The sequence below is a fragment of the Elgaria multicarinata genome, chromosome 10, assembly GCF_023053635.1.
Source record: "Elgaria multicarinata webbii isolate HBS135686 ecotype San Diego chromosome 10, rElgMul1.1.pri, whole genome shotgun sequence".
NCBI lineage: Eukaryota > Metazoa > Chordata > Lepidosauria > Squamata > Anguidae > Elgaria > Elgaria multicarinata.
The window spans coordinates 53,119,418-53,132,440 of NC_086180.1; the positions used below are offsets into that span (position 1 = coordinate 53,119,418).

At 41.9% G+C, this 13,023-nt stretch overlaps 1 protein-coding gene across 10 annotated transcripts in view; it reads right to left on the bottom strand.

The window, feature by feature from the left end:
* The window catches only part of APBB2 (amyloid beta precursor protein binding family B member 2), a 182,671-nt gene that overhangs the window by 11,510 nt on the left and 158,138 nt on the right, over window positions 1-13,023 (bottom strand). For all 10 annotated transcript variants that reach the window (XM_063136406.1, XM_063136403.1, XM_063136405.1 and 7 more), the window contains 2 exons: window positions 3,579-3,693; window positions 1,257-1,344 (listed from right to left, as the gene is read on the bottom strand). In XM_063136406.1, the coding sequence (XP_062992476.1) occupies window positions 1,257-1,344; window positions 3,579-3,693 (203 nt within the window). The remainder of the gene's footprint in view (window positions 1-1,256; window positions 1,345-3,578; window positions 3,694-13,023) is intronic.

Below are 13,023 nucleotides of genomic sequence, written 5' to 3' on the forward strand. Positions count from 1 at the left end.
AAGCCTATGTCACAATGAAGCCTACCTATGAAAAATACCAGATATAGCTATTTACATAAAAGGCTGGGCTTAGTTTACTACGCTGTCAACACAAATGGTGATGATCCCATGGCTATAGTTTGTTGAGTCAACAGATACAGGCTTAAACTGAGAAGTATCTGTAACTGAATCGATACATCACTACAAAGCCTGACACTGCATTGGTACTAAACCAATATTTAACATTTATACTGACATATCTACCCACAATCCTCAAGTAGACAGATATTTTTAAAATTCATTTGTTTACATCTTTTATACACCATTCCACATGTAGGCAGATTCCAGAGCGCTGAACAATAAAAGGTAAGATAAAAGAATAAAATCCCATATTAAAAAATATTATTTTAAAAAAAGGATACTGATAAAAATTATGGTTAATCAGTCAAGGAATATTCCCTGAAATAAAGATGTTTTCAGGGTGGTGCCTGCCTGACCTCCAGAGGCAGGGAGTTTCATAGAAAAGGGGCACCATACTGAAGCCTCTCTTTTCTCTGGGTGGACACTGCTTGGAACTTGTTGGCTAGTCACAGACAAAAATCCCCTTTCATAAAGTAACACTGTTTTCAAGTATAAGAGGCAGGGACAGATTTAATAGGTCAAGACCACATGTGATTACTGCTCAAGGAACATATCTGCTTGTTATGTGGCATAAAAGTAACCACAAACAATGCTCTTGAAATAAGTTATTTTGTTGTAATTAAATACTGGTTGCATTCAAGAGTAGACTAGTGAACCTTGCTCCCAACCCCTTCACAAAACGTAAAATAGCAGCCCTGGTTATAGGTTCTTTGTGGTTCACATAATCAGAGGTTTTGATGTTTATACCTAATAAGGAAATCCAGACATCTGGATCTAAAGTAAGTTGTCTAAGCTTTGCTTCCTTTTTTTAAAAAAACAAATATGGTCCAATCTTTCCACTAGTTAAAAATAGACAAGTCTGTTTAGCAAATCTTGCATACCATGAATAAAAACGCCAACATATGTGTCATGGCATAAGCATTCATGAACCAGTCCACAACATTTCTGCCAGAATAAATTCGTCAGTGTTTAAGGTGCCACAAGGCTCTTCGTTGTTTTTGCTACCCCGGACTAAAATGGCTACGTCTCTGGAGGCAAGCCATAAACATTTTAAGAGATTTAGTGGTTACTTAATATAATAAACAGTAAACAAATAGAGATTGTGCAGTGAAGCTAATATCCCAGTCATACAGTACCTTGTAAGGGAACATCAAGGGTGACATTCGTCCGTTCTTGTAACGAAGTGCAAGCCACAGCTTTGGCATTCTTCCGTTCAGCCATAATCTGGAGAATATGGCAATAACACGGTATTTTTTTCACCATACAGTACAGTAGCATGGATTTTACTTGCATTATAACCCTAAACTTGTAATCCAGAGTTTTTAAATCCTTAAAAGGGGTTTTCTTTAAAGGTCTCTCTTTTATACCACAATCAGACTGGTTAAGAAACTGGCAGGCCAATCCTAGTCATGTCTACTCAGATGTAAGCCCCACTAAATTGACTGGATCATGAGCAACTTAATCCCCATTGATTTCAGTAGGTCTACTCTAACTATAGATTAAGTCTGGAGCTTACTTGCAAATATGCATAAAATGGTTGCGCACTTACTTTGGAGTAAACCTCATTAAGCTCTGTGGGGTTTATTTCTGCCTGTGCCTGCCCTGGACAAGTTCAGGGACCTAAATTCACAGTGCAAAGCAACCCTGGAGGAAAAATAACGATAGACCAACTGGGAAACTTTATATTTTTTCCTGATTTACCAGAATATATTTGTAGTCTTTATGACATGTACTATTACAAAAAAAAAAAAAAAGCTTTACATATAAAGATTATTTGCACTCTGGTATTCTAGCAGCCTGATCCTTTGAGCTGTCACATCACAAATGCATTTGTAAGTCTCTTGCAATGGCAAATTACAATATGGTTGCTGGAAACTGACAAAGGACACAAGATGGGTGCAACAGCCTGGGATTATGCTACTGCGCTGTAACCCCACCACCACCCTTTGGAGCAGAACAGCTCAGCACAAAGCCCTTTCATGACACATTTGCAGGTGTGAAGTGCCTGCAGCGTAGGCAATAATGAGAGCAATAAGGCTATGGGTAACTCATGCCATCCTAAGGATTTTTCTCCCCCCGCCCCCACCCTGAGCCAGCTATGTTCTGCAAAACACTACACACCTTATTCTAAGGCATCAGGTGTTTGCTCCAGAGGCCTTCCATAACATGCTTCACTAGGGCAACCCATGTTGCCCTAGAAGCTATAAAAGCTATGGACATATTTATTTTTCTTGATCCCAGAACAGATCTCCAAGGTGATTCACATGAACATAACAAAATTCAATTACATAATTACCCCATTTAAACAGGGACCAGCAACTTTAGGTCCTATGTTAAAAACTGGCAACTGAAACCCTGTGAGGAGTGGAAGCAGTTGATGGGGTGTGTGGTAGAAGCAGATGGGACACATGTTGAGCATCCCCCTTTTTTGCTTCTAAACACACTGGGTTGGATCCAGGTTTAGCCATTTAAAATAGATTGACTGAAACAAGTCATGACTAACTTAAGTCACAAGCTGAATACGAGCCAACAGTATGATGTGGCTGCAAAAAAAAGCAAATGCTATTTTGGGGTGCATTAATAGAAGTATAGCTTCCAAATCACACGAGGTACTGGTTCCCCACTATTCGGCACTGGTTAGGCCTCATCTTGAGTACCATGTCCAGTTCTGGGCACCACACTTCAAGAAGCATGCAGACAAGCTGGAGGGGGTTCAGAGGAGGGCAATGAGGATGATTAGTGGCCTGGAAACAAAGCCCTATGAGGAGAAACTGAAAGAACTGGGCATGTTTAGCCTTTTGAAGAGAAGATTGAGGGGAGACATGATAGCACTCTTCAAATACTTAAAAGGTTGTCACACAGAGGAGGGCCAGGATCTCTTCATAATCATCACAGGGTACAGGACACAGAATAATGGGCTCAATGTCCAAGACCGATTCTGGCTGGACATCAGGAAAAGCTTCCTGACTGTTAGAGCAGTATGACAATGGAACCAATTACCTAGGGAGGCTGTGGGCTCTCCCACACAAGAGGCATTTAAGAGACAGCTAGACAGACATCTCTCAGGGATGCTTTAAGGGAGATTCCTGCATTGAGCAGGGGGTTGGACTCGATGGCCTTATAGGCCCCTTCCAACTATACTATTCCATGATTCTTTGATTTCAGTGGGTCTATTCTAGGTATGCCTAAATCTGGATCCAATCTTCCATTCTGAAGCAGCTTTTAATGTACAGGAGTGTCTTGTCATACATTGGTGTGTATGGAAAGTGCAATCTGCACTGTACGACAATTACACTGAAGCAGGTTGCGCTGAAATCAGCTAGCCTTCCTTCCATGTAACATGCTTGGGATTGCAGGATATAGGAGTACATTCGCATAATCATAGTTGCAGTGAACACAAGGTCAATCTTCAAGTGACAGTCAGGCCTCCTGATACTTTAAACAACAAGAAAGCTTGCCTTAGAACAGATTTCGTGCAGGCTTGTGGCAATGGCTTTTGCTGGGGTGTCACATCGAAACACGTGGCATTTCAAAATCCTTGTCTCTCGGTCTCTTGCTACGTAGGCGAAGTCCCTGTGAAAAACAAAAGTTAATTAGTATATTAAAATTAGCAGCACCCACATACAGAAAGACCTGCTTCAATTGAAAGACAAAAGACAATAGAAAGGCCATAACATGGTTTTGTTGCTGCCCATCAGTGGTGGAGGCAGCAGCTCCCTTTGCCTGCCTATTCTATGGGGAAGGCAGCCAGAAGGGCCTCCTTCGGTCCCTCTTGCTCGTTACCCCTGGCACTTCTGCAAGCAGCCGGAGACTGAGGTTGACATGACTGTGCTAATGTCAGGCTTTGGCGGGTGCTTTCGAAGACATGGGAAGAGGGTGGCTTGATTTTCCGCACCCCCAATATCATCTTTATCTAGGGTACACCTTTCCATGCCCTGCCCAAAGCCCTATATTAAGAGGCACCATTTAGAAGGGCAATATGACCCCTTCCCAGGTATCCAACCAGATCAGCACCTGTAGTTTTGGCCAAGTGCTGATTCTATATACTGGTTCTATATACTGACCTGGTTCACATGATCAAAATAAGCCACTAAGGTGTGGAAGTGTGATTTCCATAATCACCACCCAGGTGATTATGGAAATCATCTGAACCAGGGCAGCATGACTTGTTGGAGGGGGAAACAACCCTACAACAGCCCATTGGTTATTTAAATAAGCCATAGTGGCTTATTTTTATTGTGAGAACTGACCCACTGAGTGACTAAAGAATTAAATGGGACTGTGTACTAGCTAAGCATGCCAGAGGCACAAATCCCTTTATTTTGAAACAAGAAAGGTATGTGTGTGTAACTGTGGGAAATATATTTATTTGTTAAATTTCTTTAATGCATGATAGACAAAGTCCCTCTTCGTGTTGTGCAGTTTAAAACACAATAAAATCCACAGACATTTAAAAACCCCAGCACAGACGCATACAGGCATAATACTTTTAAACAACCATAGATTAGAACAGCTAAAACAGCAGTTAAAGGAACAGGAGTTAAAAACCAAACCACTGGCGCCAGAATGTAAATCTTAAAAATGTATTGATAATGCTGTTATGATGATTATACAATGTTTAAATGAATTCACAGGAAATGCCCTTAATATATAATGTTTTTTGTTGTTGTGGGTAATTTCATCCTGAATGTATCCAAAGGTATGCCATTGAACTGTGCTGAGAATTCCTCCCCCCATTAGTGAAAAAGTATTTGCCCCTCCTCCTTCTCTGAAAGGATCCCTGCCTTTAATTATCCCCCTCAGTTGTCCACATCAAGATCTGAAATGCTAACCGGTTTATGAGGTGTAGTTTACTGTACATTTGTTCATTTACAACTATTATACATACCATGATTCCTCAAGCTTAACCTATTAGCTGGCAAAGCTGTCACCACAAGCAAAACAATTGCATCAGCAGATTTCATCCCTCTTTTCTTTTAAGCCAAACACTTAGGACACAGATGTTGGAGAGGGTGCTGGGGGTGGGTGAGAACCAGCAGCCGTCTGGTATGAAATCATCTATCAGCATGAGCAATCAAATGTGAATTTTCCTTCTGACAAGGTCCAGAGAATAGGACGACTTCGGAGGATGGCAACAAGGGAGAGGGCCCTTTCGGTGGTGGCCCCCCAACTATGGAATGATCTCCCCGATGAGGCTCGCCTGGCGCCAACGTTGTTATCTTTCAGGCGCCAGGTCAAGGCTTTTCTCTTCTCCCAGGCATTTAACAGCTTTTAACAATGCTAAGTTTGTTTTTTAATGGACCCCAGAACTGTTGTTTTTAAATGGATACTGTTGTTTTTATGTTTTGGATGGTTTTAAATTTTGTATATTTTTAACGTTTACTGTTTTTAACTTTTGTAAACTGCCCATAGATCTTCGGCTATGGAGCGGTATATAAATGTAATAAATAAATAAATAAATAGGTAGCTTAGGAAAATCCATAGCCTAGCTTAGGAAAATCCATAGTTCACAAGGGTGTTGAATTGAGGGAGAAGTCCTTTTTAAATGCTCCTGGAGAAGACCAACCTAGTTCAAGCCCTGCTGTGCTTCAGACACTTCTCTCCCATGTTAACCATTAGGTAACTTTAATTCACACCATTCCTGTATTATCATCAAGATCCATTGATCTTGAACATTCATGACATGCTAATCTCCCACCAGGGAAGTCAAAAGAGTATTGTCTTCGCATGGCAAGAAGTGTTCAATATTGAACACATCACAGGAGACTTCATCTTTGCTTTCTTATCCATCTTCCTCACTGTGGAATCCTTCCTGGGTCACTGGTTCTGTTAGCCTCAATTCTAATCCAGCTCATTTCAAGCTGATTAATATGAGGAGAGGTTTATGGGTAAACTGTTTACCTGCTTTACTGAAGAACTTGCAGATTTCTCAGCTCCATGCTGGAAAACCTACAAGCCTTCTGCATTTTGCCAATTCTCTACTAGATTTTTTTTCATATTGGGGTCTCATCCTTTATCCAGGATGCTCAGGGTAGCATACATGCAGTTATCTTGTTTTATCCAAACAAGAATTGTACAGCAACTTGTGACTGGCCTAAGGTCACTCAATGGGTTTTAAGGCTGAGAACATAAGAATATAAGAAGAGCCATGCTGAATCAGACCAAGGATCCATCTAGTCCAGCATTCTGTTCACACAGTGGTCAACCAGTTGTCTGACTGGTTCTGACTGAAACCCAGAGTGGATTCATGTCCCACTGATATAGGAGCCACCACTTCTCCTAGAAGATCATATGACAGAAGGGTCTGTCATATGATCCACAGGTGGATCAAGGCATTGTTTGAGAGCTTCGGCTATTGGCTATTGGTCAGTATAGAAATGTAATAAAAATTAACAAATATATAAAGAAATTCGGTGTAGAACAGATGAAGTAAACTTTAATGTGGAACCAAGATATTCTCTCTTTCTTTGGTGGGTTCCTCTTGTAGTTTGATGGACTACACAGTGAGAGCTGTGATAAACAGAAGCATGAAGATACTTTTCAGAGGCAGAGGATAACCAACGAGGGATGGCCCTCTTGCACCGTGTGCAAGCTTCTCAGACAGAGTGGGCCAGTTTAATGAGTTATTAAACCAATTATGAGGCTGGGGTGCGTGCGGTGTGTGTGCAGTCGCCATTTTGCATATCCAACCCCTGCTCAGGTTGTCATGTCATGCAAACCTGGTGAGCATGGGTTATGCAGGGGCTAAACAACCCTCACATAACGTTAGAACAGTCCATGGATTATGCAAGGGTTGTTTAACCTTCCCATAACCCACTGTCATCAGGTTCGCATGACACGACAACCCCTAAGCTGGTCATGTAAAGTGGCGGCACCATGGCTTATCGTGGATTAAATAACCCATGATGAACCACAACATGTTGTGCAAACCAGGTCATTATGCTGGACTAGATGAACCTTGATCTAATCCACCAAAACGATCCTTATGTTTTTATGGAATATTCGATGTGCGTGGCTGGAGAGTGAAACTGAACACCACCACTGAGCTTGGCAAGACTTGTCTCATGATATGGGATAGGGGAATGTTGTTGCCCACAGATAAAGAATTAGGTATTGTGAGTGTGAGAGATGTAGATGCTTGCTGCAGATTTTGCTTCTAATTAGCATTCTGGTACAACCACTTTTGCTGCTTTAAACTCATTTATATGCAGGTCAAGTCAGACCAGCCAAAAGCCTAACTGATAGAGCCCTTACTTCACTTTTTCTGTCATCAGTGTTTGCTATTCTGCAATGCTGTTCTTAAGCCAGGCACCTGCCCACTCACTCTGCTTCTAGCCAGACATCTATGTTGGGAGTAAGTACTGATAGTAACTCTGAAACATCAGTAAAATTAGATCAAGCTGCTATTCCAAGCCAAAGCCAGAAAACAAGCTGATTTAGGAGGTGACGGTGGTGGTGGAAAATCAATGAAATGTAATTTTATGCAAGGCCATGACTTGGTTTTGTTGATCAACTGTAACACAAAAGAAAATCCTCTAGTTAAAGTTCATCTGGTCAGCTTATTGCAACACAAAGGGGAAAGAATAACTTCAATTAAAAAAATAGTTAAACTGAACAATCACAGAAAAATAAAAACAAATGCAGTCCTTTTACTGTTATTCTTTTAAACAGTTATCCCACAGAACTAATTGATAGGGCTTGGGTTGTCATGTTAATTTAACACCCAGTTAAGCGCCATTAAACTGTGTAATGATGGTTAAATGTAGTGACATAAAATAGAATTTATGTGAACACTGTCCAGTGTGAGCTAGGCTAGTCATTACACTAATGCCCCATGAGACATCCCAATTAAATGCAGTCTGAATTTGTATGAATAAAAAACGGATGGGACCAGAGCCACACATTCATTTTTGCTGTTGGAGCAAGAGATTGTGCTTTTAAAAGGTCACACATAAACAGCTTGGGCAGCAACCATTTCCTGTCCACCTTGAGCTTCCTCAGGGTGCAACTTTCCCCTGCTTTAGCACACTCAGCTGATCTCGCAAACAATTACGATTTTCATATGTGAGGTTTTAAATTCCCTTTGAGACTCAGTCCTGATTTTTTCTGAATAACATTTTATTATTGTTCATTCATTATCTTGGAAGGAATCAACTTGCTTGCAGAATTAATTAATAAGAAATGAAATTGTGCCAATTGTCCTTCCTATCAAACCCTTTCCCTGCCCTGTCTGGTGCTACACTCATTTTTTCTGAAGAACAATGATGTATAGGTTTAAGGAGGTTTTGGAATGGTTGATGAGATTCACAATGGTTTCACACTTACACTGAGAAAATTAACTACCACAGGAAGAGTGATGGGAATACCCTAACATGAGAGTGCTGTTGCCATCAGAAGGAGCTGATCTTCTAAAAGATTATTTTAGAAATTAGTTCGCCACTAAAAAATGAAGTTGGCATGGAGCTGTAAGACCATGCTTCCTCTTCCCTGGGTCCTAGTATGGGATTTATGAGACTGGCCACATCTACTAAACTCCATGTGTCAATCCTGTTATTCTTCATGGGGAGACTTGTCTCCTCCTCAGTCTTTCTAATTTATCAACTGCCAACACTGTCATGTTCCCTTAGATGCCTTTATTTGAGAACCAATAGCCAACTGTGGATCCACCTAATAATAGTTGTTCCATCTAGCCCACTTTTAGCTAGTTTGTTAATCAGAATATCATGGGCCACTTAGTCAAAAGCTTTGCTGAAGTCAAGATATATTATGTCCACAGCATTCCCACACTCCACAAGGGAGGTTATCCGATCAAAGAATGAGATCAGATTAGTCTGGCAGGATTTGTCCTTGACAAATCCCTGCTGGCTTCTAGTAATCAGTGCAATGTTTTCAAGGTGCTTACAGATCGACTTCTTCATAATCTGCTCCAAAATTTTCCCAGGATTGATGTCAGACTAACTGGTCTATAGTTCCCAGGTCCTTCTTTACACCCTTTTTGAAGATAGGGACAACATTATCCCTCCTCCAGACATCTGGCACTTCACCCATTTTCCATGATTTTGCAAAGATAATAGTGATTCTCAGAGTTCTTCTGCCAGTTCCTTTATTACTCTAGGATGCAGTTCATCGGGCCCTTGAGATGTGAACTCGTTCAAAGAAATTAGGTGTTCCTTGACCATTTGTTTATCAATCTCAAACTGCAATCCTTCCTCTTCAGCTTGTACTTCACTTTTGCCAGGGGAGTGGGGGGTTCATAGACATGCTTTTGGGAGAAGACTGAGCCAAAGTAGGAATTAAGCACTTCAGCATTTTCTTTGTCATTTGTTTTCAATTTGCCATCCTCATTAAACATTTCTTTCCTCTGTCTTTTACTATGCACATACTTGAAGAAAGCAAATCAGCTGCTTTTAGTTTAAAGTGGGGTAGAATTCCCTTTTCCCTGCTCTTTTCTACACATCTGCTTGCAAAAACCCCTCAGACTTTTGAATTGGCAGCACTGCGTGCAGTCTAAGCAGACAAACTAAGAAGGAAGAGAGGATGAAGAAATCCCCTCCCCACACTCTGCACCCATAAGTCCAGCTACTGACGGGCAGGATGGGACTAGCACATTCTCTCCACTTTTGTTTGAGACTTGCGGGGCACACTATGAACTGCCAACTTACTGCTCAAGTTCATGCTGCATGGAGCAATCTTGAATTATCATACAATTGTATTTGAGAGGTGTAAAGGGTCTTACATCTTACACAGAGGTCCTTCATTCTTGAACATAAACAAGACTTTTCACATATATGGCAACATGGAGGCTTAGTCCATGCCCTTCCTGCTTCATCTGAGGAAAATTAGCTCCTCTCAGGAAGCCAACATAGTGAACACATCTCTGCAAGAGGCAATTTTTGCAGAACATTTGTTCCAATTTTCTGACTGATCACTGAATACATCATTTTTATATGTTATTTCTCTAGAACTCATCAGCATACCCTGGTTTGTAATTCTTTTCTAGTTCATCCTTAGGTTACAATGAGGAGAGGGAGAGCAAGACAGACTTGCCATTCAAACTAGACTTTGTATCCTGGACAGTTACATTATTTTCTGGCTTAGAACGAAACAAAATGACACAAAGAACTGTGTCTTTTAACCAAATGTCAGTGTTCAGTCCATTGTTTTGTGACATTTAATCAGACCTCAGCTAGTATCCAACAGTTAAGCCCAAGCATGGTTGTTTATATTCTTTGTGAGTCTGTACTTCAGAATTTCAGAACCACAGATCTTTTCCACTTTAAGCAAAATAATGCATCTTCCAGTCCTCCATACAGTTCATGAAATAGGAATACCAAGAAAAACCACTTTCTTATCCCTCAGCAGTACTCCCTCCAGGGCACAGTAAGAAGATTGTACCGTTGCAGCTCACAGAGGTTTAGCCTTAAAGAGAAGAATTCCCTGATGCTATCAAAACCGGTGACTTTCATAAGCACTGAGCTCCATTAAGTATATGGCCTTAGACGGTGCTCGGTAGGCAGCTGAATAATCCTCTTGACTTCACTCCTGTAGACTGTGTACACATACAAAGGTTTCCAGATATTTAAAATGTAAAATCACTCAAAGATGGATTTCTAGGGATGGAATGAACCAGAAAGCCTATCTAGGCCTATCCAACGTACCACACAGGCTTAAAATAATAAATAACAATGTAATACTGCTATGGAAAAATCATCTGGGATTGGCACATTATACCCTTCTTCCTCTATTAATATCATGAGAACACAAACAACTATATTTCACTATGTAGAGAAACTCCAAACCCATCATTAGGTACAAGTAAGTTGGCAAGCTTGTTTCTCTTACTAAGGGAGCAAACTCCACTTTTCTCCTCTTATAGGTTCCATTCCTATACCTGCCACTCCACAGCAGGCTCTCCTATGGAGTCTTTCTGGATCCTTTACTTCTTGCTTCTCTAGCAGACAGTCAGAGAGCCACAACATGCTAGAAAGGGGGCTCCAGTTGCACCATTCCCCTCCTGCTAACCTCTCTTATTGATAGCCAAGTCTAGGTGTGGGTTGGTAGCCTCCTGGAGATGTTAACTGAAAACCCTCAGGTGGGCTCCTCTGATAAAAAGGCTAAGGCAAGGTTTAGTGAGAATGGTTTGCCTCCAATACCCATTTAGCTGGGAGCCCTACAGGAAAGTTGGGTGACACAATTCTTATCTCTCCACAGAGGTCTTCCTCTCCTCCTCCGCATTCTTGCCCTTGCCTCTTCTCCATAGGAGCTCTCTTTCTCCCTCTGGTGTCATGTCCTTACCCTCCTAGTTCACTTCCTTTAAAGTGTTTTTCCCCACCTTCCTGACTTCCTGGGGGTCCGTGAGCTAGACCTACCTCTTAGTCCGTGACAGAGGGGTGAAGATCTTGCGATGGTTTTATCACGAGATTCCCCCCTCTGTTTACATGCGGCACGCGACGACCTCAGACGGAGAGGTGTCGCGCCTGCCATTTTTTCCAGTTAAAGGGCCAGCAGCGCACAACCACTCATGCGCAAGAGGTAAGTTATTTTTAAAAAAATAATTACTTCCCCCATTCCCCCCACCCCAGCCCTGATGAGTGCAGTGCTCCTGAGGAGTGCTGCGCCCTGTGCGCGGATCCCAGCTACTCGCAAGGAATTGCGAGGAGCCGAGACAAACCAAGGCGCCCGGCCACATGTTCCATGACAGAAAAACCGGGCCTAAAGGGGAGGGTGAGATCCTGGGGCAAGGGAGGGATCATCCCTCCGTGATCTCGGGATTGTCACTGTGCATCATCTGAACGCACAGGGACGATCCCGGAAATCACCCCGGGGATTTCGCCCCATCTAGCTATGGCCTGAGTTCTGGTGGTCTGTCACAACTAGTAACAATAATAATAAAAAAATTATTCACCAAAACTCACTAGGTGTATAAAAAGGCCTCACTGTTTTTAAGCACTGCTAAGAGCCGCTTCGCAAATATTTCCCTAGTGGCCATCTACTTACTCCTTTTCCTGCCTTTGCTTCCTTCCCCCAGTGTGGATCTACAGCACGCCAATTCTGTTTCAAGCCCTAGAGCACTATTGATTCTTTAAGGAAGTAATCAACATGGAGAGGTCATTGCATTCCAGAACTTTGCAGAATCTTCCTACTGGACTTGTATGTACGCTGGGACGTGGGGTGGGAAAGAAGAGCCGCTGGAAGAAGCATGTTGCAGGAACTCTGCAGAAAAGAAACTCTTGGGATAATGACTGCAGCTGCCCACCTCCATTCTCACATCTCTGTGCCCTTCATGTGACTTCATGTAGGTCACAGACCAATTCCCATGCATGCCCTTTACGGTCTTCAGCCAAATCATAAAATCAACAATGCCAAGAACTAAGCCACTCAAGTTTCCATTCCATGTAACAAGAGGCTGCTGACAAAACTACAAAATTCTTTCAGAGAGTTGTTGTGTTAAAACATTGCAGAACAATATGCAGGGGTGTGCTATATATCTATATATAAAATTGTACCAAGAAAAGCTGAATTATGGAAATATGCATGCTTTCTCCTAATTTGGGTGATGTATTCTTCAATGTTAACCATACTGTATAATTTATTCTGGTTTTGCTATTAAATGGGAGGACAAGGAGATAACAGGGGGCTGAATTCTTCCCCCCTCCTGGCAACCGAAAACGGGTACCTTTCAGGTAGGTTGGACTACAACTCCCATAACATCCAGCCAGCCATAGTGGCTGGGGATGACGGGATCTGTAGTTCAACACATCTTGAGAGTACTGGCTGGGCAAAGCTGACTTCTCCAGTCGCCCTTCTGAGGTTTCACCAGGTATATCAGCCCCACATTTCCATGTGTACCACACTCAGCCATAAAGGTGGACATCTTGCTTTAAAAAGAAACACAGATTCTCA